Source organism: Podarcis pityusensis, assembly GCF_964106645.2.
Source record: "Podarcis pityusensis genome assembly, chromosome: 7".
NCBI lineage: Eukaryota > Metazoa > Chordata > Lepidosauria > Squamata > Lacertidae > Podarcis > Podarcis pityusensis.
In genome coordinates, this window is record NC_138031.1 from 33,555,020 (window position 1) to 33,581,779 (window position 26,760).

At 38.7% G+C, this 26,760-nt stretch overlaps 1 protein-coding gene across 11 annotated transcripts in view; it reads left to right on the forward strand.

Annotated features, from left to right (window-relative positions):
• Nucleotides 1-24,727, forward strand: part of EYA1 (EYA transcriptional coactivator and phosphatase 1) — an 81,617-nt gene extending 56,890 nt beyond the window's left edge. For all 11 annotated transcript variants that reach the window (XM_081013416.1, XM_081013409.1, XM_081013407.1 and 8 more), the window contains 6 exons: nucleotides 10,230-10,288; nucleotides 10,485-10,645; nucleotides 10,823-10,937; nucleotides 12,280-12,401; nucleotides 14,426-14,526; nucleotides 21,899-24,727. In XM_081013416.1, the coding sequence (XP_080869542.1) occupies nucleotides 10,230-10,288; nucleotides 10,485-10,645; nucleotides 10,823-10,937; nucleotides 12,280-12,401; nucleotides 14,426-14,526; nucleotides 21,899-21,979 (639 nt within the window). In that variant the 3' untranslated portion in view covers nucleotides 21,980-24,727. The remainder of the gene's footprint in view (nucleotides 1-10,229; nucleotides 10,289-10,484; nucleotides 10,646-10,822; nucleotides 10,938-12,279; nucleotides 12,402-14,425; nucleotides 14,527-21,898) is intronic.
• Nucleotides 24,728-26,760: the final 2,033 nt, after the last annotated feature.

Here is a 26,760-nt window from a genome sequence, read left to right on the forward strand (position 1 = left end):
TTTTAAGCCCAATCCACAAGGCTGAGTGCGACCTTTCAACCTTTTAACAGCTTTGGAACTGAGATACCTGAAAGATCATCCTCCCCTATACAAGACTGCTTGCCCATTAAGACCTTCTGCAGAGGTTTTCTTTCACCTCGAACCAGCATCTGAACTGCGTTTCGTTGGAATGTTGAAGAAGGCCTTTCTGTGACTTGTCCTAAATTCTGGCATTTCCTACCAAGGAATACCCATCTCACCCACTCTTTGATCAGCTTCCCCTTCTGTGCAAACTGGTTCCTCCCCCCCTCTTTTTGGCAGGCATTTGACTTGATCTAATCACTTCTGTTTTCCTTTCTCTTTTTTAAATCAGATAATCTTGTTATTGTAGTTGTTTTATTATATTGTCAATTACCTAGAGCATTTTTTTAACATAAAAGTGGTGTTAAGTTTTTTTAATTAATAAATATAATCAGTAGGTGAGATGTAAAATGAGTTAGAAACTCATTGAAATCCTAAAATATTTGGTTTATCATACTTTCCTTTGTCTTATTTTTATATGGAATTTTTCAGTAAAGTGAATACTTCTAAACATAGCCTGGAAAAAAATTAATAAGACAAACAAATACAGCCAATTTAATTAGATTATGTAGAGTGCACAATCACAAAATGTGATGAAAATCATAGATTTCCTATTTTCCCTTTGAAATGCCTTTGAGACCTGACTCTATGGAACTTCCTACCATAGTGTATAATGAAGTTCTCAGATAGATGTCACTGTTAAGGAATGCTGCATTAACTATTTCCAGAGAAGTAGCAGTGCCCCCCCCCCCCAAAAAAAAGAAAAACAGCAGTCTAGCAGCACCTTAAAGAGTAAGACATTTAATATGGGATAAGCTTCCACAAAAGTTTATGTCATAATACAGTTGTTAGTCTTTAAGATGTCGCAAGACTCTTTGTTGTTTTTGCATCGTCTATAAAACCTTTAACTTTTGCCACCAAACAACTCCTCCTTCTGTAAGAGAAACCCAGTGGTTTGGTTCCTAAAGACAAGTTCACACACACACACACACACACACACTGGTATGTTAAGGGAATTATTTACATAAAGAAATAATGTGTTGCTTTTCAGATGGCAGAATAAGATTGCTTAAGTGTACAGTTCTGAATTAATCAGGGTTCAATACATTTAGTTACAGTGCCTGGTATTTAAAAGTCTTCTCAAGCCAAATAAGTTCTCAGTAGCCTATCCCTCTGGCCAGATTTCTCTGACTTTCACTCCAGTCAATTGCTTACAACTAGGAACAGATGCTGTACAATAGTTCTTCCTGCTGCTTTTGACTGCCTCTAGTTCTTCCTCCTGCTTTTGACTTCTATGATAGTCCAGATGCTTCATGGACTGCTTGCTGAAATTCACCCTTTGGTCAGACCTCTGCTTGAAGCCATCTGGTGCTGGACTCTGCTGCCTACCTGAAGCTTCACCACAACTTCATACCACAGGTTCTTACTCTCTCCAGCCACCAGCTCTGGTCTCAGATTGCCAGCCTTAGATTTTTCACAAATCCAAGTTCTATACTCTCCCAGTCAACAACTGACTGACTCTGTATTGCCTTTTGTTCTCCTGCTCCCCCTCCCATCCCATCAGAACCTCCTCTGAGCAATCATATTCTTGCCCCGACAGGGCTCTCACCTATTGGTCTTTTAGTGACCATTTACTGCTTCTGTACAGACCTTTTTACACCAATCAAAGTTACTGACCCCTTCAGCCAATACAGTTGCTTTTTATCATCCACCTGGTCCATATATGAACAAGTGGCTTCTCACGCTAGTTGTTTTCAGACTGTTACCTTGACATATCCTTTACCTTTGCAACTGTTACTAAGGTATCCACAACTGTCTTATGCCCAAATTAAAGTAGCAGAGACAGGCTTCTGGGTTAATTGGTTACAGTATAACTCAGAGGTTTTTCACATATATAACATAACATTACGCAACATAAGCATGTTCAAATATATTTTTTAAGCTGTAGTTACTTTCTCTTACTAGTTCAGCAAAATGATGCTATAAAAATGGGTTCCATATTGAATATAATATTTCAAGTTTTACATGACCCCTAACAATTTTTATGTCACAGTTTCTGGAGGGGTAGGTGGATGAGCTTGTCCATAAATAAAGTGTCCTGAAAACAAGCCTTGATAAGAACAACCAGTTGGTCACTGGTTCTTTATGGCTAACCAGATGCCCAGAAGACTCCACAAGCATAACCTGAGCACAACAGGGCTCTCCCCATATGTTGTTCCCAGAAACTGGCATTCAAAGGCAATCTGCCTCCAGCAGTATAACATAGCCACTGTGTCTCTGATAACCTGCACAAATTTGTCTGATCCTCTATTAAAGCCATCCAAGTTGGTGGCCTTGACTATATTTTGTGGGAGATAATTTTGCAGTTTATCTAGGTGCTGTCCTCATTCTTCCAACATACAGCTTCATTGGATATCCCCAGATTCTAGTATTGTGAGAGAGGGAGAAAAACATTTCTCTATAATCTTCTCTCTTTTTTTGACTGATAAATCTGCTGAATTCTTCCAATGGGAAATTATTGATTGCTCTTTCTGCTGCGAAAGAGTGCACAAGAAAATCTTTTGTACAGTGTAATCTGTAAATCTGTCAGGAAAATGCCCATGGCCATACCAGTTTGTTCAGAAAAAGGAACATTGATATGGTGTTTATTGTCCAATGACAAATACTGTTAGTTCAGACAATGAAAAGTAGCAGATCTTTTGGTCATTGTTATGCGAGGAGTGCTTCCTCTCGTGGAAGGAGTGAGAGTAAAACAGGGAGAATAGCTGCTTTCTACTATTGCTTATATTAAATTTTATTCGGTCACTCTCTCCCATCCTCACCTAAATTTAAATTAAATTCTGCATGTATTCAGTTTGCAAAGGAAAATCCTGCCTTTTACTACATAAAAAGTCAGGCCTTTTCATGTAATTTAATTTTTGTCTTAGCCTTTCATTAACAGGCATTGTAGTATGAATGTAAATTGTGTAGGTTCATTACACTGAATTTAACTGGAAGCATTTTGAAACTCTTCAAGGTCAGTTTTAATTCCTTGACTGTTAATCCACAAATTGTCAGACGGAATGAAATGGATTTCAAGAGCTCTCTTTGTTCTCTATATCTTGTGCCTGTCCCACAGGTAATCTGCACCTTTCTTCCTACCCTTTGCACAGAATAATTATTGTGGGAAAGTTGAGGAAATGTCCAGGTCACAAAGTGCAGACCAGACAGGGATGACAGGTTCTGCCAATTGAGGGCTAGTATTGAGAACCTGCGAACTGTAGTCTCTCCTTTTTCACATGGATTTATGTTGTATGTTAACAGGAATTTTGTGATGATGGGTTAGGCAGAAGCACTTAAGCTTTTACTGTCAGTAACTAACAGGAAGTCAGCAGTGCTCCCGAATAGAGACGAAGGAGGTACAATTAAAAATAATTTTCCTGTTATTTTGGAATGGCTTTTGCACATAAAAAGACCTATTTCTGCAAATGGATGCTGAAACTAGAGATTTAAATGCAAAATAAGTCAGTTTTAGCTAACCTTATTCTACCTTTTTCTAATTGGTTTTGCTAAACAGATGTCAGAAAAGGTTTGTTTATTAATGAAATTTGCTATCAGGCTATAAATTAAAATTATCCCGAGGAGGAATACAGTACCTGTGAAACTCAATAAAATCATACATTCCAGCTATCAATAACAAAACAGGTGTGATCACACATACACCATCAAATAACCATTTACAAAATGCAGTGTCTGCCTGTCTTCAGGGGACCGCCTCTCCTGGTATGCCCCACAGAGGAACTTACGGTCTTCAAATAAAAACATCTTGAAGGTCCCAGGCCTCAGAGAGGTTAGGCTGGCCTCAACTAGAGCCAGGGCTTTTTCGGCTGCGGCTCCATCCTGGTGGAACGCTCTGTCACAAGAGACAAGGGCCCTCCAGGACTTGACATCTTTCCGCAGGGCCTGCAAGACAGAGCTGTTCCACCAGGCCTTTGGTCAGGGCGCAGCCTGACTCCCTCCTTTGGCAATCTTTACAATACTTTAGTTTATGGTTGCCATCAATTTTGATTTTAATTAATTCTTTGATGTTTTTATAATGTTGCACTATTTTAGTGTTGTTAGCCGCCCTGAGCCCGGCTTCGGCTGGGGAGGGCGGGATATAAATAAAATTTATTATTATTATTATTATTATTCAGTTGGTTCACTACTTCCATCCTTCCTAATAAATACATCTTTCATTACGGCACTACATCCAACACAACTAAATGTACTCCACACTTTCCAACTAATTCATACTCAAAGTAGACCAACTGAAATTAATGGACACATGACAGGTTAGTAATTACAGTGGTACCTCGGGTTAAGTACTTAATTCGTTCCGGAGGTCCGTTCTTAACCTGTAGACAGTTCAAACAGTTCCAAAATAAAGTTGTTTGCATTTTGTGATTATGATTATTTATGGGGCCATATTTGTATACCTGTCCTGAGGGGTTCACCATCTAAAGGTTGACAGTAGTGAAATAAAAAACAGAGAGGGCCGGAGAGGAAGAGGAGGAGAAAGGATAAATGTTTAAGCACATGCTTAAGTGTTGTTTCAGTTAGGAATGTCAAGGTGCACAAGTTTCTTGAAGTTTGTGCTTTCTTTGGTCTAATAAATTACAGCATATGAAGAGGCAAGTAAAGAGAAGAATATTGTTGGAACAAACATGCTGTATTTTTCTTTTCAACAAAATAAATGCACGCACATACAAATATAGGTTTGAACCTTCAACGGCTTGTTCTCACACATATTTGGGCCAATTTTCTCTACTGTTCGTTCAGTAGGGAAAAAAGTGAAGCAGTGGGGATAATTGCATAATGACAGATACAAGGGGAACAGAGAATCCACTGATCATTTCCTGTGAGTTGGCCAACATCCAGCCAGTCTCAAAGGACACCCTGATGTAAAGGCAAAAGGAAAAGAGCTAGCTCTGAAGGAGTTTTGTTTTTTTCTTTTTATCTCAGCTCATTTTACTTTGTAAAGCAAATCACTGAAACAATTAGTTGACAGCATGGTGTTAGTTTTCTCACGGTAAATTAGGAAGATTAAGCAAACATGGAAGTGTATTTTAGCTGTAATCAGCAGGTTTGGAACTCTGGCCTGTAATGCTTTCACATTCTCAGAGGATATATTTATAAAGTTATTCATATTGTCCCTTTTCATTATGTGCAAACATGTCCAAAGCCCTCAACTGCTCGTTGAGGGTACGAATGACTTGATTTTACTTTTTTAATTTTTGAAGTATAAAAGTGGAGCCATTACATCATTGCAGCTGACATGCTTTTGGCAAAGTTAAGAGCCATTGTTACAGGTTTCTTCCCTTTGATTTTACTGCACTATACTGAATAATAAAATGTATTTTATGTTATCATGTCACTTGTGCACCTTGAAAAATGACAAAAAGAACCAAAATAATGTAATTATAGGCAAAAATGGCCTCAGTTTAATGTTTGCGTACAGACTCATGTCCAGCTACCAACTTGCCACCAGCCTGAAAGTGTTTATTTCGATTGGTTGAAAGCAAGAGTTGGGAAATGTAATTGTCTGATCTGTCCAATGAAATGTTATTCAATGAGTTGTGTGAATCATGTGAGCATGTGAAAAAATGGTTTATTAATGTGGTAGGGCTTTATGTTTAGTCTGTAATGGAGGAAAGATATTTTGCATATTACCAGAGGCAACTGTTCTTTTCATTATTACATGCTAAGGTCCTGGTCTGAGTCCATAGATAGGTAGATAGATAGACAGATGATAGATAGATAGATGATAGATAGACGTGTGTAAAACATATTTTACCATTTCAACTAAAACGTGTTCAAGGCAACATCCATAAATAGATACAATTGATGGATTTAAAATACAACTTCTGTTGTCTTATTTTCTTGTTCTAGTTAAAAAGCTAAATCATTTGTGGTATATATTGTTTTTGTTGTTGTTGTTGTTACTATTCATTTCATTTTGATACCACTTTATATTTTTAAGGGGGAAAAATCTCAAAGTAATTTACAACTTACATTAAAACATCAAATAAAACAATTCAGAATAAAACACCACAGAAGGAAGTAAGATATAAAGTATACATTCAAAGCAACATAGTATTTTAGCTTCCTGTTAATTACCTGAAAAATTTCAAAATACAACATTACAAAGGAGGTCAACAACAGAATGCACATTTAAAGCAAGTTAACAAAAAAATCTTCAACATTTCAAAAGAGAACATTACTAAGGGAACTCAATATAAACTGTACATTTAAAACAGCATAGTTAATAAGAAATTAAAAACTACTGTAAGCATTGTTCAACTATTCTACTTAAAATCAGTTCATAGATAAAGAATCTTCAAAAAAAATTGCATAGATTGGAAGACATGTAAGTTGCACATACAAATCAGAGACAATTGTATTTCTTGTGGAAATTTCATAGAGATTTAAATGTTTGTATTTAGAACTAAATGCTTTTTTTTTTTTTTACATTATTACAATGTTGTGACCTGTTACAATTATAAATAAAGCACATGTATTATTTGCATATATCTATGCAGGATACATATCTTTAAACCTCATTAGTTATCCATTGCAGTTCTTCCTTGTTTATTTTCTGTGAGCCTTTGAGGTTGTCAGTATATCAGAATTTTTAGAAGTGTAGCAATGAAGAGAAGAGATTGACAGGCTGTCAGTCATTCCACTGAAGTTCATTTGACTCAAATCCCAATTGTCCCAATTCAGCAAATTAAAGCTTTCAGAAGTTAAGTCTTGTAAACCTGTTGACACTTAATTATACCTAACCTACACTGAACAATGCTTTGAATGCTTCCTCCTTAGATCAAAAATCCCCAAAAGGCAAAAACAAACACAGGATGTTTAGAGAATAGACACAATAGATTCATTAAGAATTAGAGGGTAATTGGATTCTATCAGCTGAATTTGCTGTTTAATTTTTTCCCATCTCTCCCAGCAGTTAAAGAATTTTTCTCTTTCGAAAACCTGGGATTTACCTCTAGATTTTATATCTTTGCAGTACCATTTAAAATAGAACCAGTCAGCCTTTTATCTTTTGTTTACCTTTCTCCCCCTTCATCCACTGAGCTGGTCATGGTGCCTCTTTTCATTTTCTCCACTTCTCTTTCATTCCTTTCTTGGTGTTACCTCTCTCCATCTTTTCTGACTGTTTTTGTTCTGAATTGATTTTCCTACAGTTCCTTTTTCACCATCGATATTCTTCCCGCTCTCCTATCCAGAATGTTCCACTTATAATCTGTCCCACTTGTCTTTTTCCTACTCAACGCCTGAAAAAGTATCAAATATATATTTTTTTAATTTTAAAAAGTCTCACTTTCCAAAAGTGGCAAATGTTGGGAGATGTTACTGCCTAGTTGTGTGGATTATTGCCACACTTTAGAAAATGCATTTTATCTTTATGTGATTGTTCAGAGGCTATAGTGTTGCAAGAGGACCTAGAAGATCAGTCCCAGCAAAAAAAAATTCATAGGCTGTCATAAGCAAGCCAATAGTAATTCATTCCAGTGATTGAAAAGGGATTCATTATGACTACCTTGTTTCAGTTTGTAAGCCTATATAATTTAAGGATTCTGATTGTACTTCAGAGTTTGAATAATAGTAATAGTAATAGTTAATAATTGGATTCTGAATGCCTTGGTACTTGGACGTTTTGGCTCCCAAACACCACAAACCCAGAAGTCAGTGTTCCAGTTTGCAAACATTCTTTGGAACCCGAACATCCGACGGGGCTTCCGCAGCTTCCGATTGGCTGCAGGAGCTTCCTGCAGCCAATCAGAAGTTGTGCTTTGGTTTTTGAACATTTTGGAAGTAACAGACTTCCAGAACACATTCCGTTCGACTTCCAAGGTAAAATTGTAATAATAATAATCCTATTATGCCTAGGTAGTCATATATTTATTAATTCTCTTAGCTAGCTGTGATGGTTGGTTAGTGGAGTAGAGAAGAGAATGGCAACTAACAGAACATGTCACACTCAGATCCTGACTCCCCCTGGAGCCCCCATCACACCCAAAAATCTGCTCCCTCCAATTTTGGGTCTTGGAAGAGCTGTGGGTTCTAAGTGAAGGGAAGCAACTTTGGCTCTAACCCAATATTTTCCTTATGTTCCAGACTCTCTTAACCCCTTTGTAGGTATACTATTATTCCTTTTCACTAGGCAGCTAAAAACTGTGAAACAGATGGGAGCAGTTCTGCTCTTGTTAACTCTTGCCTTTCCTTCAGCTTTCCCAGAGTTTATATAAATCATATTGCATTATTGTCCTTTCTGTTTCCGTGCCGTTATTTTGCTTTGATGCCATGAAGAACTATTCTGCTTGCAAACATGTATGTAAAAATAATGAGTAACCAAACTCCATACATGTATGTGTGTATATGCATGCACATACATATGTAGGTGTGCACACAGGTAAAGTTATTAAAACATATGTTAATTGATTCTCCTCGGACTGGTGCACATTAATTTTATTGCTGCTGCAACTGCCTGCATCAAATAAAATCTTGGTTCAGCACAGTGGTGATGGCATGTATCTCTATAATTTGCCATTAGCAATGGATTTTCTGTGCTTCCCTTTATGCATTGCTCCTGATTTTCATATTTAGAATAAATTTGGTAAGACAGTTTTAATGTTAATAAGGATAAATTCAGAGAGTTGTAAAAACAACTTATATATGAAAAATGTTTGCCATTCAATTAATCTTTTTTCAACCATTATTTTACTGTAGTGTAAACCTAACTGTGCTGCTGGCAGTATGCATTTTAAACTTCCAGCAAACTTGCATTGAACAGTAATATTTAATGCTTCCAGCTTCTCTGCATCCTCCCCCCTAACACACACACACATTGGTGCCAGTGCTGTGTTCCACTGTTCTGTGCTATATTCTCAAAAGGCAATCTGTGTTCAAAAGACTCAGACTCATAGCCATCATGTGAGGCCACATAGACTCCCCCCCCCTTTTTTCTTATCTGAGGTTGTTGACCTCAGGAGAGGAGAAGAAGGTTATGAGGTCAAAGTCTTTTCCTCCTTGGAGCTCACTGCTTGCTGGGAGAGGGTTGGCTGGAAAATAGATGTTTTAGAACAGGGGTTAAGGGTCATGATTTTAATTCTGTTAGGGAACAGCTGTTTTGAATTTCTTTCCACTTCTATCTCCCCTCCCTCCCTCCCAAGTCCAGAGAGAGAGAGAGAAATTTGTTCAGAGGGAACCAGCAACACAAAAATACGTGGCTCCAGTGTATTAGTTCTTTTTAAAAATGGACCAACTTTGCTATTCGCCTTCACTTCTTTAAGAGAGGTCACAGACAATTGTTTAAATATCTGAGAAACAGAGCTTAGATTCAAATGAAAAGTGCTATTTTGGAAGGTGTTTTATTTACTCATCAAGTTCCAAATGTTACATAGCAACTGATGTTTTCCTGCCCAATATTGAAGCAAATGGAATGCACTCATGTGGCAATTTTCAGGCAGATAAACCTACATATAAAGATATGGGGCTTAATTTGTGTGCAGAGGTTTCAAGGAAGGAAAGAGTTACTTTGTAGATTTTAAAAGTGTTCCTGCAGCACTCTGGATTTGCTAATTCCATGTTTTAAGAAGAGATTGGGTAGCCAGGAGAAAGAAGCTCACAATTCTCAAGTGAATGGAAAACAAGTAACAGATTTTTTTTTGGTCTGCAGTATTCTGAAACATTGGCCTCAGGCTGTGTTGGTGTGTGGCTCAACAGCAATCAGAGGTCATAATTTCATTGGTGGTTAGCATCAGGTTTAATTTTTCTAATATGTTACATTTACCAAAATGTCTGGTTTTAGTTATGCACATACATTGCCTGAAACAGCTTTGAGTAGATTGAAGTCTGAAGGTACCTGAAAGGCTATAAGAACATGTACAGAACTAAACATGGTAATTGTTTCAACTACCCTCCTTTTTAAATATGCAAATATTTTCCACCAATTCCACTGAAGAATAACATCTAAAAATAGAGCATGCTTGTTACATTACAGCAACATAAAAAGTAAATTAATTTGTTGGTTTTGCAGGTTTGCTTGTTTTTTTTAAAAAATCCTCTGGCACAAATATTTTTTTGTATTGTAATTGTCAAATAAAAGTAAACATAGTGGCAACCTTCTTTCATTGTAGGAATGTGACCAAGTTCATATTGATGATGTTTCATCAGATGACAATGGCCAGGACTTAAGGTAAATCCATACTGATTTATATAAGAAGGCGACAGAAAAGGAAATACTGAAATAAATAATAATAATTTTAGTACAGTTGTTCCTTTGGATTTTTTTGCAACTCAGCTAAATTGCCCATGTAATGTTCAGTTGTTCTCGGTCTGGAATAGTCTGATTATTGTGTTTTGTTTTTTTTAATTTCTTGCAACTAAATCAGCACCTATAACTTCGGAACAGATGGCTTCCCTGCAGCAGCTACCAGCGCTAATTTATGCTTAGCAACGGGTGTGCGTGGAGGAGTGGACTGGATGAGAAAACTGGCCTTTCGATACAGACGAGTAAAAGAAATCTACAACACCTACAAAAATAATGTTGGAGGCAAGTGCCCGTCATACTGCATGCTGCTTAATAGTCTCCTTGCTTTCTGAGCCGTTTTCAACATGGCTGTGTTTACTCAGCTACTTAGAGCTGCACACTTTATAGATCTGTAAGATGTGGTAAGTGATCTTAGCTGAAATGCAAACACTACAGTGCTTGCTCCTTTCCTCCCTGCAGGTCTTCTGGGTCCAGCAAAGAGAGAAGCATGGTTGCAGCTTAGAGCAGAAATTGAAGCTCTTACAGATTCTTGGTTAACACTTGCACTAAAAGCACTCACACTAATTCACTCTAGGTAAGTGGGTTCAAGCTGGGGCAGCAACACATAGTAACATGAAATATAAATTAGGGCATTTCCGCTAATGACACTATGTATCTTTACCACTAATATACATTCCCCCCCCCCCCCATAAAGCTTGTGCTTGTAATTAGCAGGAAGCTGATCTTTTAATCCCAATTGTAGCTCCCTGGAATATGAAAATTAAATTGGAATGATCTGGTGGGTTTCTATATTTGTATAGTGATGTTGCCCTAAAAGTGCATATTAAGAGTTTCACTTTTGCCTTTCAACAACATAGTATTTGTTCTGCAGTAGGGATGTGATTGTAGTGCAGCAGAGGGATGGGGAACCTTTGGCTTTCTGGAAGTGTTTGGACTACAACTCCCATCACTCTTGACTATTGGCCAGGGGTAGGCAACCTAAGACCCGTGGGCCGGATGCGGCCCAATGCGGACGGTCCAGGAATCGGCGTATTTTTACATGAGTAGAATGTGCCCTTTTATTTAAGATTCATCTCTGGGTTATTTGTGGGGCCTGTCTGGTGTTTTTACATGAGTAGAATGTGTGCTTTTATATAAAATGCATCTCTGGGTTATTTGTGGGGGATAGGAATTTGATCATATATTTTTTTCAAAATATAGTCCGGCCCACCACATGGTCTGAGGGATGGTGGACTGGCCCACGGCTGGAAAAGGTTGCTGACCCCTGCTATTGGCCGTGTAGGTTGAAGTTGATGGAAGACATAGTTCAGCAACATTTAGGCCAAAGATTCCCCACTCGTGGCATAGCAGGAGTGTCTGCAGCAAGGGAGAGAGCAGGCAGGTAGATAGGGGTAAAAGGGGCAGTTTGTTATTTGGCTGCTAAATTGGGAACAATTACTGCTTGCCCCAGGCTAGAAGACAACAAAATTGCAGCTCTGACTCTATATAAGTGTGATTTCACAAACCATTCCTTGGCATATCTTTGCCAGTGGAAATGTCCTGCAGGTGGAGGTGGTACATACGGTGGAGGAGGATCTGGATTTCTGCTGGCATAGAACAGCTTCCACTGAATCCTTTAGCCAGCAGATTTTCAGTGTAGGATTGTGCCCTTAGTCTTGTTAATATAGCAGCACCTGTCTATGCTGCTATGCCAGTGCAGCGTCCCAGCGCTGACATGCTTCATCAGAAGAGCAACAGCTTCAACAACAACAGGTGTACTATAGAAATGCTGTTCCTCTTCCTGTGGACGTTTTCTAACTATGGTTCAGTCTGTCTCTCCTACCTTTCCCTTTCCCGGTTTTAAACGAGGATAGTAATATGCTTGTAAAATGGCAGTCTTTGTTTGGTTTATGAAAGATACTTTCCCTTTCTTCTAGGACAAATTGTGTGAATATTCTAGTGACGACTACTCAGCTTATTCCAGCTCTTGCAAAAGTCTTGCTATATGGCTTAGGTGTAGTATTTCCAATAGAAAATATTTACAGTGCAACTAAAATAGGTGAGTTATTTTTACAACAAACAAAGCCTATTTGCTTGAAGCTATAATTTCAAATGAGATGGCACAATGATTGAGATAGAAGTGTCTCTTTACTAATACAGAAACACATGCTTTGTTTACACATGCAACAGACTTGTGCATCTTTCAGAATTTCCTGGGGCTGTAATTATTAAACTAAGTCTTAATAACAAGAAACATTGATTAAGTTAATTTTGAAAATCTCATTTAGTCTGTCCTATTATTGCATCTGCCACTCATTTTGTGATGTGTGCTTCTAATCTATCTCTGCTCATAGTTCAATGCTTAAGGAGATCCTTATAAACAATTCCACATTCTACTTGTTTATTTAACTGTACATTACTCCACTAAAATACTAAGTCAAAAGGAGACTCCGGAAATGCTTCCCATGAGCTATTTTTATATATAGGCCAGGATCCAAAGAGCTACCTTAGGTGTGCCCAAGAACTTGTTTACACCCACTGAGATTGTTGATTTCCCCCTCCCCCTTTGAAAGCTGATTTGCCATACCAGAAACTGCCCTGTGAATCCTCTTTTAAAAATGGAGCTTTCCCCTGTGGCTTTGGGAGCTACTATTAAAGGAACATAATTCTGAAATATCATGTAGTTCTTTTGATACTAACCATTGTGTATAGACAGAGATATCATCATTCTGGGCGATGTCCTTAAAATATTATTCATTTTTATAGTGTGTTTTTTGTGTACAAAGTTCTTCACCGTTCTGATTTTAGGAACGCAGGAAGCCACCTTATGCTGAGTCTATTGGTCTATCTAAGAGCTTAATATTGTCTACACTGACTGGCAGGCACTGGCAGGGGTTTCAGACAGGGGACATTACCTGAGCCTTACCTGGAGGTGCCAGAGATTGAACCTGGAACCTTCTGCATGCAAAACAGATGCTCTGCCACTGAACTATCTCTACAACAATCCTGTGAAGAAAGTTATGTTGACAGAGATGCACTTATATCCAGTCACTGCTCAGTCTGTACCTAGAAACATAAGCTTGGATCCAGAGTTCCTATGAATGAGTTCTGCTCACACGATGCTCCTGCTGAAGGAAGGGGGTGAGGTGATTTATCACCAAGTTCTCCTTCCCATGTAGTGTCATGTGTCTCCTGAAAAACTGTTTCGTAAGGTTGGGAGTTCCTCTAGATCAGCATGAGAGGTGGCACGGAGGGTCCAGTGGGAATTGGCAAAAACTGCCTTCACATCCCTTCCTTCAGAGATAGCCTTCACTAGATCTCAGTACTTTCTGTGAATAGAAGGAGCCGTTCTGTTTGATGAAGGAGCACTCTGGTTCCAACTAAATATCTTCAAAGCTATGTGTGCAATTACCCTTCCTTATTCCATTCATAGAGTCATAGAACTGAAGAGTTGGAAGGGACCATGAGAGTCATCTAGTTCAACACCCTGCAATGTAAGGATCTTTTGCCCAAAGTGGGGCTCGAACCCATGACCCTCAGAATAAGATTCTCATGCTCTCCTGACTGTTTCATTTCACTTCATTTTGCCCCTGTTGCACCTATACTAGCCATTTCATATTCACATACATACACAAGTTCTCTTCTCAAAACCATGAGCTCTGGGTTTTTTTTATTCAATAATGCCGAATATTTACATGGGTGCACACCAGTAACTTTGATAGTGTATGCAGAAATAGCAGCCTTGCCATGCCACTGAGTCCCTTCCCTGGAAGAAATTGGCAACGTGAGAAATAGGGACCTTAGTGAATATCCATGGTGAATTGGTGGATTTGACCAGCATTGGCTTAAAATACCAGAAAAGTAAGAAGCCAGGGAAGGGAAATAAGTCGAAGTGTAGGCTACATCAGAGCCTTGTGGTATTTTCAGTGACCATTCATGCAAAAAAATAAATAAGCTAATGCCAGGATAGGGTTATTGATATAATATAAAATGTTTTTAGCTACACTAGTTGGTTTCTTAAAGTAAAATGCAACATGGTTTTGGTTACACCATCTCTGGTGGTTTATGCTTTTTTGTTTTTAGGAAAAGAAAGCTGTTTTGAGCGCATAATTCAAAGATTTGGAAGAAAAGTAGTATATGTTGTTATAGGAGATGGTGTGGAAGAAGAACAAGGATCAAAGAAGGTAATAAGTCAAGGTTTACATTTCTACAGCAATGTTCCTTTGAATTGCAGGTTCTAAGCATCTCATTAATACACGATCTTTGCTGCTGGAGGTAATCATGTAGAGACTGGGCAGCCATCTGTTGGGGTGGCTGTAACTCTGGATTTCATGCCTTGAGCCCAGAGCTGGACTAAGGATTATTGTATTAGTTTTCCTGTGTTATACGGAACTGTGGTTTTTAGGTTGATATACCGCCATGTCACCCCAAATTTTATTCATACCAATGGGCATGATGTGACACAACAGCTGATGTTATAGACATTTTGCCACCCTTTTTTAGCATGTGAGCTTCAGTTCACCCATGAAAACTGGGTAAGAACTGTATTCTGGAATATCGCCCTAAATTTCATCACATGAGCAGTGGTAGTGTGATCCATGAAAATCATGGGGAAATTACTGTACAAAACTCTCATGATTTTCTGGGTTAGCAGAATTGCAATCTGTTTTTATCATGGAAGCAATTAACATGGAAATGAGTGCTTAGATTCCTCTGGATTTCCAGTAGTGCCTTTTACATTGTGTGAAAGATCAAATAAATCTTGAAGATTAACAGATAAGAAAATGTCAGAGAAAGGAGTGTTATCTGAACACCATGTGCATTTGGGCCATATAAATGACTTACATTTATTAAGCCTTCTTGCCTAAATGAATTACATTTTTAAACTAATATCCAAAAGTAAGAGAAATATCTACATTTTGATTCATTTTTATATTCTGTATCAGGGGTGGGGAAGCTTTGGTTTTCCAAATGTTGATAGACTCTGACTCACACCAGTATAAGCCAGCACGGCAAATTGTTAGGGACAATGGGAGTTGTAGTTCAGTAGCATCCAGAGGGCCAAAGGTCCCCCACCCTTATTTTTTATGAATAGCACTGAATTCCATGTGCTGGTGATTAAAAAGTCCTTTGCCAAAAGAACTGTGCACTTATATCAGTGCCTAATCTAAATAAGCAGTTTCTGGAAGTTTCCTTCACAAAACTTTTACATTTGTGGAATGGACAGATAGTACAAAACATCCTCCGGAGGCATTCCTTTCATGTGTTCTTTGTTGCCGGAAGGAATTTCCAGTTTAGGACAGAAGGAAGCATCTAGATTTTCTCCTGGCAAAGCAACAGTGAATTCAATGGGATTATATTAACAAGGAATTTTGTAACTATATGTATTTGTGCCTAAGAAAAACATCTTCCTGTGTCTACAACCATTCAGATTCTTATCTCACCTCAAAAATACTACTTTTCAAGCTCCCTGTGGCTATATTTATATGCCTTTAACTTAAAGGTCTCAATTGTGGCTTTGCCCCAAGCCCAGAATAATAAAGGACACCCTGTGGTTCTGTTGCTCCCATATCTGCCAGCAGGGAGATTTTCCTCCAATTTTTCCTGTTCTTTTGGGGAGAGAACAAACTGTGCTGGCTCTCTGCCCACCACAGCAAATGCACTTTCTCTGTTTTGTTGACCTAAGCTGGCACAGAGTTGCAGGGAGAGGCGAGCTGGAGCCAGTGCTGCACCCTTTTTAACACATCTATGGCACACCACTGCAGTTATATAACCAAAGAACTTCATGCTTCCTTTCTAACATAGACCGAGCTTTCAGTCTGAATAGTTAAATAGCCGAAACTAAAATAAAAAAGAGAAATTGACTTTTGAAGTGAGCTGCTTTTCCATACAATGCAAACTAATTTCACACAGTCCCAGTTGTTCCTTGGTTCAAGTGGTCAAACCAGTTTCCCATCCCAACCACCAGCTGTCAGTCAAGTAAGCGAAGCAGCTATCTCCCAAAAGCCAGCTCCTCCTCCACTCGCTATGTCTAGTTCCTTCGCTGGCTATGTCTCATCCATTGCCTAATGCCAGCTCAGATTTGATGCTGAAAACACTCAGTGCACCTTTAGATATTCCTTTGTGAGGGAGTAAGTGAACTGGAAAAATGGTGATGGTATGACACACAGTTATTCTCAAGCATTCAAAATTGTCAGTATATAAGACTGACAAATGCCATTGTACATTTTTTTTAAAAAAATTATTTAGAGAGTTTAATGTGTAACACCAGAAAACACATTTTCCCTGTGTGAGTTGCTGCCTGGCCAACCAATCAAATATTCTATTCCAGATTTGTTTCTGATGACAGTGGCTTGCCTGTGCAGTTTATTAAGATGGTGTCAGAAAACAGTTAACCATCTAAAAACTTACAGATATTACAGACTACAGGGGAACAACTGGCACTAGGGATAATAGCAGCACTGATGGACTGGAAACTGATGTGGTTCTACAGAAACAAGCTAAAGGGCAGAAAACTACCAGAAGGAAGCTGCTAGGGGGAATGACTTGTGGTTTCAGTTGTCTCTGTACTAATGCACAGAGCATGGGAAACAAGCAATACAAATTTGAGGTAATACGGGATGGTAAATAATAGGCATTACTGATATGTGTTACTGAAACAGGGTGAGATAAGGCTCATGACTGGAATGTAGAAATTGAGAGGTATAACCTGTTCATAGGAATAGAACAAATGGGAAGGGTGGAGGAGGAGCATTATATGTAAAGGATGTGTACATCTATCGGGGGAATGCTGTGGGCGTAGTGTGTCTTGATTTCAGTAAGGCTTTTGACAAAGTATTTTTGCAAGGAAGCTGGTAAAATATGGGCTGGACCAGGCAACTTTTAGGTGGACAAAACTATAAAATCAGTTGCTTGAGGAACTGATTTTTTTTCATATATTACCATGTATAACAAAAATTATTATACATGTTGTAGTGTGTTGAAAAAACTAGATGTACATAACAGAGAGCCTGTTTTTTTGCAATCTTAAACCAAACCTGTCAGAAAAAGAGAATGTGCATCCTTTCAAATGCACCATTTTTAAGGCATCCCTTTTGATTGATTAAAAGAAATATGTTTCACTCAGGATGCAACACACTCTTATATTTCACTTGAAGTGAATAAGTCATGGCATTGTCACCTTTCCATAAGCTGTTATTTCCTGCAGACTCATTTTATAATACAATTAAAATATTCAGACTAAGCAGTAATATAAAATGGGAGAAGCATATCTGGACTAGTTCATAGAACAGCTGATGCAGGTGGGATTATGAGGAGTTTGGGATACGATGCATAGAGTTCACTGTCTTTGTATTTGCCTCCTAGGAGAGAGGTTGTTGTGCTAGGAAATCCCTATACATAAATGCTATTAAAATTACGTATAGAACCTAGCAGTAGATGTTTACTGGAATATTTGGTTTTTAACCTAACCATTCCCAAATTACAGTCTTCAGCTTCTTCATTTGCAAACAGATTCAAATACATTTGGGCTCAGATTCTTTTTATGAGTTTGCAGTAATATAAAATTAGTAATTGCCACAGGGGGTATATGGGACAACTTGGAGCATGTTTACTTTTCAAATAGCAAAGTGTGCAAAAAGTATTGAGCTTTGTTCTATGTAGAACAGTAAGAAAAGAGGATCACTGTGTAAACTGCTAACAATCAGTGAATCAGTAAGTTTATGCCACGTTCTGTGGCTGTTGTTACATTGTTGTCTGTTGGTTAGCTCCGAGTTTTTGCTTAGGACTTGAAACAGAGATGTGTTGGGGCACAGCTGAGACCACTTTTTCCACACTAGAATATGTTGATTTTACATTTGTTTTCTGAAAGCAACACTGTAATGAATTCAGCTAATGTTCCTACACAAGGTACCGACATGCGCTGGTTTGAAATCAGCACAGACTGTGCTTTCTACATTAACAAAGTGGCAGATGAGAGACAGGGGTAAAGCACCCAAACTCAAATGCACCCCACTGCTGCTTCTCTGCTGAAAAACCACCCCTTCTTGATATCACAGTTTTGTTACATGTGTTTCTGTGCAATGTGTAGCTAGACCATAAGGCAGCTTCTAAATCAGCTAGACAAAAATCATAGCTGTGGATTGACATGATAGCTAAATGGATGCTGTCCAAGCATGCTGTGTCTCTCAATGCCAGGCAGGTGGGACAGAAGATACTGCAACAGCTGTTACCTTCATGCCCTGATTTCAAACTTCCCAGAGGCATCTGGCTAGCTGCAGTTGTTGACTAGATGTACCCAGCAAAGCCTTGTTTTGTCCTTAGACTCTTAAACAGGAGCCAGCCTTGGAGTACTGACAAATATGGCTGGAGAATGAAGTGGATTAACTTGGGCAATTTCCCCCCTTCTGCTGTCACTCAGGGCTTATGCTGGGCTGCTTCATCTTTCCCTTTCTGACCACAACCTAGGTTCCTAAGTGGAGTAGCTTGAGCCCAAGCCCTGGGTGAGCCAAAGGACAGCAAAAAGGCGTTGGGAGGAGGAAAACACAGCCCTAACCAGTCCATTCCTTTCTTTGCCAGAAATCTCCGTATTTCTCTTAGACAGACTCCGACTTCCTACTATTAATACAAGAGCTGCAGGAATGGCTAGTAGATAAAATCAGGGTTTGCCCCATTTATGCCATATAGATTGCCTCTTTCTCTGGTCTTGCTCACAAGCCAAACCATGCCTTAGCATGAACATGCAATAAGATTAAGCCTGCTTCACCCCTCCCCAATTGCTTTGCTGCTAAACCCTGCTGAGCCATGCCATAACCTTGCTTAGTGTGTCATCCAAACACAGGCTTGTGATTTAGCTCTAACTACATGCTGTAATGAAGATTCATTCTTGGTTTACAGATTGTGGCTAGTCTGGAGAAAGCTAGCCCATAAACTTAGGTGTGGATGACACACTAAGCCAAGCCAGGGTTTTGCTTGGTGCAACACAGCAGCAAAATGACCATGGAGAAGCAAAGTTGCCACAGCTTTCTCTCCAGGAGCACACACGTTTGCACTTAAGTCATGGTTTGCCGCAATGTGGCATGCAAGCCAGGCTCTCATATTATAGCAGCTTAAGATTTAAAAAAAGGATTCAGCTATTTGTTGCATACTCTAAAATGAACTGTGCACATCTAAAATAATAGAATCCAAAACATACTTCACTTCCTTTACATTTTAAATGTCAAATATTTTCCCATGGGATAGCTTGAATGTTTTCTCTCTGAAAGGTTATGGCTATCTTTTCTTATTATTTGTATAAAATATTTCACTGACATCAAAAGTCCTGCTTTTATAGCTTTAGGGTAGTATGGTTTCACAATTACATTTTCACCCCTCGTGAATGATATTGTGTATTTCCCTTCCCCCACCCCAGTTGTTCATATCTTTGGTTTATTCAGGTGTCTTGCAAACACACTTGTAAGTCCAGATTCAAATTTTCCTTTTATTTAGCTAGTAGAATGAAATGTAAACATTCATCTTTAAGATATTTCATTTGGGAAATTTGTTACAATGTCAACATGAACAATGCTAGTATAATACGAATCACTGGGAGAAGGTTAGCCAGAAAATGATTTGGGCAACACAGTGATACATTTTGATTCTTTGCTTTAATAACCTGTTTAATTCACCTGCCAGAAAGTTTTAAACAAGCATGTTTTGGCAGCAAACAATACACTATTAAATGTGTTGTCACCAAATACTGTATCATTTTGGGATATGTGTCTTGTGGACAAAGAAAAGATTTTCTCTATCCGTAGGTTTCCAGTTTAAGAAACTAGCTTTCTTTCTTTCCTTCTAAGAAAAAGCAGTTCAGATTTGCTTCTTTAATGAGGCTGTTCAGCTATGTATTTTAGTACAGATTTTAAAGGATTGCTGTGCTAAAGAAATATTAATTATGAAACAGGAAGAATTACATACTTAGGAAACCTCTGAAGTCATAACCACACTTAACAGGGAGTAAGCACTATTGAATTTCATAGGACTTACTTCTAAGTAGACATGGTTAGGAATGCAGCCTTTAACCTGGGTTTCAATGACAGCTTATGGATTTCCATATGAACAGTGGGGTCTTTCCAGTCCACCTTTCTACTGCATACCTATCTTAACCTCTGAAAATCTGCTCTTGGTGGTTAGGAGAACCCTCTGAAATGTAATTCCAGCATGATGCAAAGGAGTGCAATTTGAAATGAAAACTGGCATTGTGCCACTAACGCACCACACCCTTGAGTCACAGGACTTCATGCTTTTGCAGTGCTGTTTGGATTCCTGCTATTACTTTTTTATGTTGCTTTATACCAGGATAGCCAACATGGGGGCCACCAGAAGTTGCTGGGGTCCAAATCCCAACATCTCCAGCCAGCAAAGCCAGTGGTCAGGGATGATGGGAGTTGGAGCCTGAAAACATCTGGACGGCACTATGTTGGCTATTAATATGATGTGTTTTGTGAAGCTCCCCTTCTGTAGGTCTTTAAACACCATATCATATGTAGGTGCACCAAAACAAGCTAGGTTGTGTGTCTCTGTTGACAAAAACCTCTTTAATCCAGTGTAGAATTTCTGAGTGGAACAGGGAGGGAAGGAAGGAAGGAATGTGACTTTTGCATATTCATTCCCTCCTCCCATGTAGCCCCATCATGGTCCCCTTTGGTTCCCTTGGAGGACCTTATGAACAATTTGGCAGGTGATGCAAATGACTGCAGTGAGGGGGTGAATCAGCAAAAATAGCTTCCTCCTCATTCTACTGAATTAAAAAATCTTCCATTTGTGGTGGGACACCATTGGATACAACCCAGTAAACTTAGTTTCCTTTGCCAAGTAACCATCAACAGCCCTGATTTAATCTACCCAATGTTTGTTGCATTCTTTCAGAGAAAAAACTATGATGTCTGACCACAAAGCCACTGCCAGCTATCAAATTAGTCTCAGAGAACATTAGTATGGAGCAGGAATACATAATGCAGCTTAGTATGTCTTTGAAACCGAGGAATATTTTATCACACTTCTTCCCAATATGATCTCATAAGTACATTTCTCACCACACTGTTAAGTCATCCCATTCTTTCCTTAGGTATTGGCAGAAAGAGGCTACCTGTGTGGAGGTGCTGATGCTGCCAACTTTGGCCCTATGTCTTGTCTTGTACTACAGCTCTTACCTTCTGGCCACAGGGGGCACCTGGCTCCAGCTGTAGACTTCTAACTCAACAGCTAGAATTCTTAATAGAGAATTTGGGTCTGCATTTGTAGTAAACACTGTGTAGAAAAAAAGAAGGGGCAGCTAAGCACTGTGGTTTTTTGCATTCGCTTTATATGGTCTGTTTCAATATATTCTGCCTCTGTAAACATCCTAATGTTTTGCTTCTGAATCTTATGAAGTATTTTTAATGTTGAATAGATACATTTTTGCAGCCATTCTCGCATTTTCATCTGCCTGCTTTCCAATACGAAATGGGCCAAGCACAGCTGTACTCGCAAAATAACATATAGCTTTGCGTCCTTACATTGTGTTTTGATTTTTCACAGCATGCCATGCCATTCTGGAGGATCACAAGTCACTCTGACCTTATGGCCCTTCATCATGCCTTGGAACTGGAGTACTTATAGTAGCACTTTGTAACCCCAGAACTTCCCTTGCGCCCATGGACAGTGTGCCTGCAACTTGTGTCATTGCTGGGCTACAGAAATTTGTGATTTCATCATGTTGATGTACAGCTGCAACTGGTCTCAACCTTTGCCCTAGCAGTAAATGGAGGAGCATGTCTCTCGTCTTCAGAAACAGCTGTTGATTCTAGTACTGTGAATCTAATGAAAACAAGCCATGATGAGAATGTTTAACAGTGTGTCCTTATCACATTCACCACATTGAAACGTTGGTACCTGTGAAGAGACTGGGAAGTGCTTTGTGGTTTCTAGAATCTTCATTGTGGCGCACATACACCTTCTTAAATACAACAAACTTGATTGCACAACAAAAGACCGAGCTTTTTCTTTTCTTTTTAAGAATCCCATGCATACATTTCTTGAAAAGGTTTACTTTCCCCCACCCCCACCCCCACCCCTCTCTTTCTCTCTCCCTCTTTTAGTTTCTCAGACCCAGGGTACTCTGTAAATCTTTACTTATTTATGAACAGACTCTGTTTTGGCACCATCACCTAAATGTGGAAATGTATGATAAATGAAAGGCTGTAATGAGTGTTTGCCTTCTGATAACAAATTGATTTTGAATTTTAGCACATTGCAAAGTAGTTTAAAGTATGTCTAATTTAAGCAAATAGGTACATCACTGAGACAATCGTGTACAGGAAGAATGTTTTGGTGTAAATTTGTAATGAATGGATGACGTTTTACATATTGTTTAGGCAAATACTATTGAAAGGTAGTAATGGCTTTTTGGTGAAATATGAGGCAGTGTATGCACAAACTATTGTGCTGTGCCTTATGAAAGTATTGTGTATAAATATGTAGATAATTGATTTTTTTTTAGATCAATTTGTCAAGACCAAAAGCATGGATGTCAAGTGTCAATAAGGAATCACTTTTTATTCTTTCTGTTCTTTCTTCTGGTTTTTTCATTGGCAAATCTATTATATCTAAACATACCTCCCCTACTTGCACCATGCCCATCATGGGCTTCTTGTTTACATTTTGTACTTGCCTATAAGTGCAAAATATATGGGCCTCACATCAGGTTAGAATGGTTTACGTGTTTAAATTGCCAGTTTTCTTGACAAAATACCTATGTTTGATGAAGGCTTGATCTGGCTCTGTTTCAGTGTGTTTTGCCAAAAGAAGCAGCAATTTAAATACACATGTGTACTTTCAACTGATGTCATTTTTTGCTCAGGTATTATACCTGAGTATAAATGGTATATTGAAGTGATCTCTTTCGTTTAATTGGCTTTAATTTAGCTTTACTGCTAAACACTGAATGTGTGGTAAGTAAATAATTTATCTGTTGATTCCCCCCCCCCCAAAAAAAAGGTAGAGAACTGGGTTTTTTAAAAGTATGTCATGTAACATATCTTGACTTTTTGAAAAATCGGAGCAAAGTGTTCATGCACTGAAAAACTAAAACTGAATGCAACCACTTTATTTTCAAGTGCAAAGGGAGAGGTCTTTCTGAGATCTAGTGAGTACATACTAAATTAACTATGGCTCATCAGAAACTTATTGCCATCTCGGTCCCTTTCTTCTCAAAAAAGTAATATTTTTTTTGCTTGAATATTTAAAATTCTTTAAACCTCACACAGATCTGTTGAAAAACGGGCAGAATGTAATGACAGTTCTAGTTTCACAATGAGCAGCTGTCAAGCAAACTGATGTAACACTGTGATAACCTAGTAAAATATCAGGTGGATGGGGCAAAGCATGGCTGTGAGTGTTGGTTTGCATTAGCTGTTGAAACAGTTCATGCCCCCAGCCTCCCCTACCTTTATTGTGAGAGTACCCCCCCCCCAAAAAAATGTGGCTTACAGTAAGTATTGAAATTATTATGCAGCTCAAAAATAAACAAACACTGATTTTGTAAAACCTTCAAACTTTGAGTGTGAGAATTTTGGCACACAATTCTTTTACCTTTAGGCCCACAGTATGAAATTAGAAACTGGCAAATGTCTGGTGCATCCTTAATTTTAACCAGGAACCAGATTTTTCTATTGGTCCATTGCCGGCAATGGGCATAGTAAAAATAGTCATTGCCAATTTTGTTAAGACTGTTTGTAACTAGCTTCTATTACATTTGAACTGTTCCCATCTTCTGTGACATATGAAGATCATGAACAATCTAGTCACTTTCTTTAAATATTATCAGTGTGATTCTCTTAACCATCGTTAACATCCTCTTCCCTCCCCAGAGAGAATTCCTCCCTCCTGCTGATAACTGGGGTAAAGGAATACATTAACATCAATGTCATTATGGTTAGGGGTAACCAGTTTCCTCAGTTGGGTTTACTGGGCTGCAATCCTACACTCTTACCAGGGAGTAAGCCCAATTGAACCCAGTGGGATTTATTTTTGAGTACATGCACAGGATTCTATTAAGGTGGAAATGTCAGATTTGCAGATCAGAGGGTTGGGAGAAGGGAGTACCTGATCCTGCAACCTGCCCCTAATCTTGTAAATGTGGTTAAGGGAAGGCCTTTGATACAGCTGCATGTGGTTTATATGGCTCCCCCACCCTTTTTTTTTTTTTTTTTTTTTTTTTGCCTAAACCTTGGTACTTTTTTTTCATTGGTGTCTTTGTTAGACTTCAGCAGCAGTTATTTTAGTCCTTTCTTAAAGTTCTTGTTGTTTTTTGCAACATAAACCAGCTTTTAAGCCAGCTACAAGCAAACATAGTAACTGTGAGGTAAACACCCTATTTTTGTGGAAGATGCATACTGCTGCTACACTTTATAATTATGTTATGGATTGTTTCACATTGTTTGATTTTAAATATGCCCCCCCCCCCCAGCCTTCAATAACTTTATGTACCAAGAGCAATCCAATTCAGGGACTACTCACAGTCTGTAAAGTTTAGCACATATACACAAATCTTTTAATGACAGGGGCTGTAATTAGTTTTCCCCCCTTTTTTGCTTTAAGCAAAATAGATATGAACTTTCCCCCCTTTGTTTCAATTTTTTGTAGTCAACATGCTGACTAAAAAAAGTTTGTCTGGGCCTTATTGTACAAAAAGTGTGTTGTGTCCACAACTGTGTACAGAAATTTTCCTTCCTTCATTTTGTGTTTAAATTAATAAAATTGATTTGTGACATATTAAAGAGTTTTATCTTGGATGTATTTGATTTCTCCCATCCCTTAATACATATTTGCTCAGACTACTGCTTACAGTTGCCAGAGATTTGCACCTGGATGTAGGAAAGAAAATTCAAGTTCAAACATCCACTTATTTTTGAAGTTAAGCTCCACACTATCGGCATAACCTACCTCATGGGTTCTTGTAAGGAAAAATATGCTGCTCTTGAGTTCCCTGGCTGAAATTTAGGTTACAATATTAACAAAGAAAAAATACCTTCTCATAATTCAGTCCCCAAAAGAATTGTGTGCTTCAAAATTATTTTATTTCAACTTCCCTTGGAGTTACAAAGGCCAACCCAAGCATTTGCTGTGAGTCTCTTGGCAGAGTTGCACAATATCCATATAGAAAAGGGCCTGTCGAGGGGTAAGCTAGTCTCCTTAGAGTAGGAGATTTGATCAGGGCCTCAGCAAAAGAACTTAAGTGGTGGGCGGCAGGACTCATGAGAGAAGGTGTTCCCTGAGATAATCAGGACCCAAGTCATTTAGGACTTTAAATGAAAAAGACGGCATTTTGAACTGATCCTGGAAACAGTCAGTGCAGATGCTCAAAGCAGGTAGTAACTTTCTGTACTGATAGCAGAGTATATAACCCAAATTGTGGGGAGGAGGGTTGGTAGTAGTTCATTTTGAAAGGCCACACACACACACACACGGTTTTTTGCTCATTTTAAAAAGCTAGCTTCACTTATGTTTGTTTAAAAAGAATAAAGATCATTGCTGGATCCGTATTGGGAATATACGAAACAAAATGACAATGTAAGCACTGACAGGTTGGTTTGAGAGTTTAGCCGATGTTATACGTACCAAGTAATCAGAAACGGAACCCCAGACAAATCAGAAAGCAATGCAAATGCCTACAAGACTACATACACCAATTCAAAACAAATGCCCACAAGGTTTCAACCACAACAGGAGATAGCATGACATCAGCCCAAGGCAAGACTTCATCAGTGGAACAGGCAGATCATCCTGCTCTCTGTTGTCCAGTGAGTTCTTCTTTGAAGCTGCACCTTCAGTTGACACAAGTGGACCTAATTGTGTCAGGTGTTCACATTCGCTTACCTTCTTCCCCCCCCCCCTTTTATCACCCTCTCCCCTTATGCTAGAATTCTCCATTCCCTGTCCTTGCAAAAATTGACTGATGACCTCACAGGACGCTTGCAGGTGTTTTCTTTTGCTGATGCCTATACAGTGAGATATACCCACACAAAACGTATCTGTGCTTACACAAAGTGTCTAGGTGTAAGTAGTTCCCTTAAGATCCAAAGGCATGATCTTTAACCTATTTTTCTAACCCCCCCTCACCACTGAGCTTGAATATCCCCTCATTGTTTTCTTGATCGTTCCCTTGTATACACAGTGCTACCTCTTTGTTACCTTCCAAATCCCACCAGCTCTGCATGGCTCTGGTCCCAACTTTTTAGCATCCAGTCCAGGCATGATCTGCATATTCCAACCATCTGTATATTTTTGTTAGCTGCAAGCGTTAAGTATAAATGTCACACTGATTCAGAGCAAATACTTTGCTCATGTCAGGGCAGTTTGACCAGGATAGAGGTATGTGTGTATAGAACAGGAAATTAAAA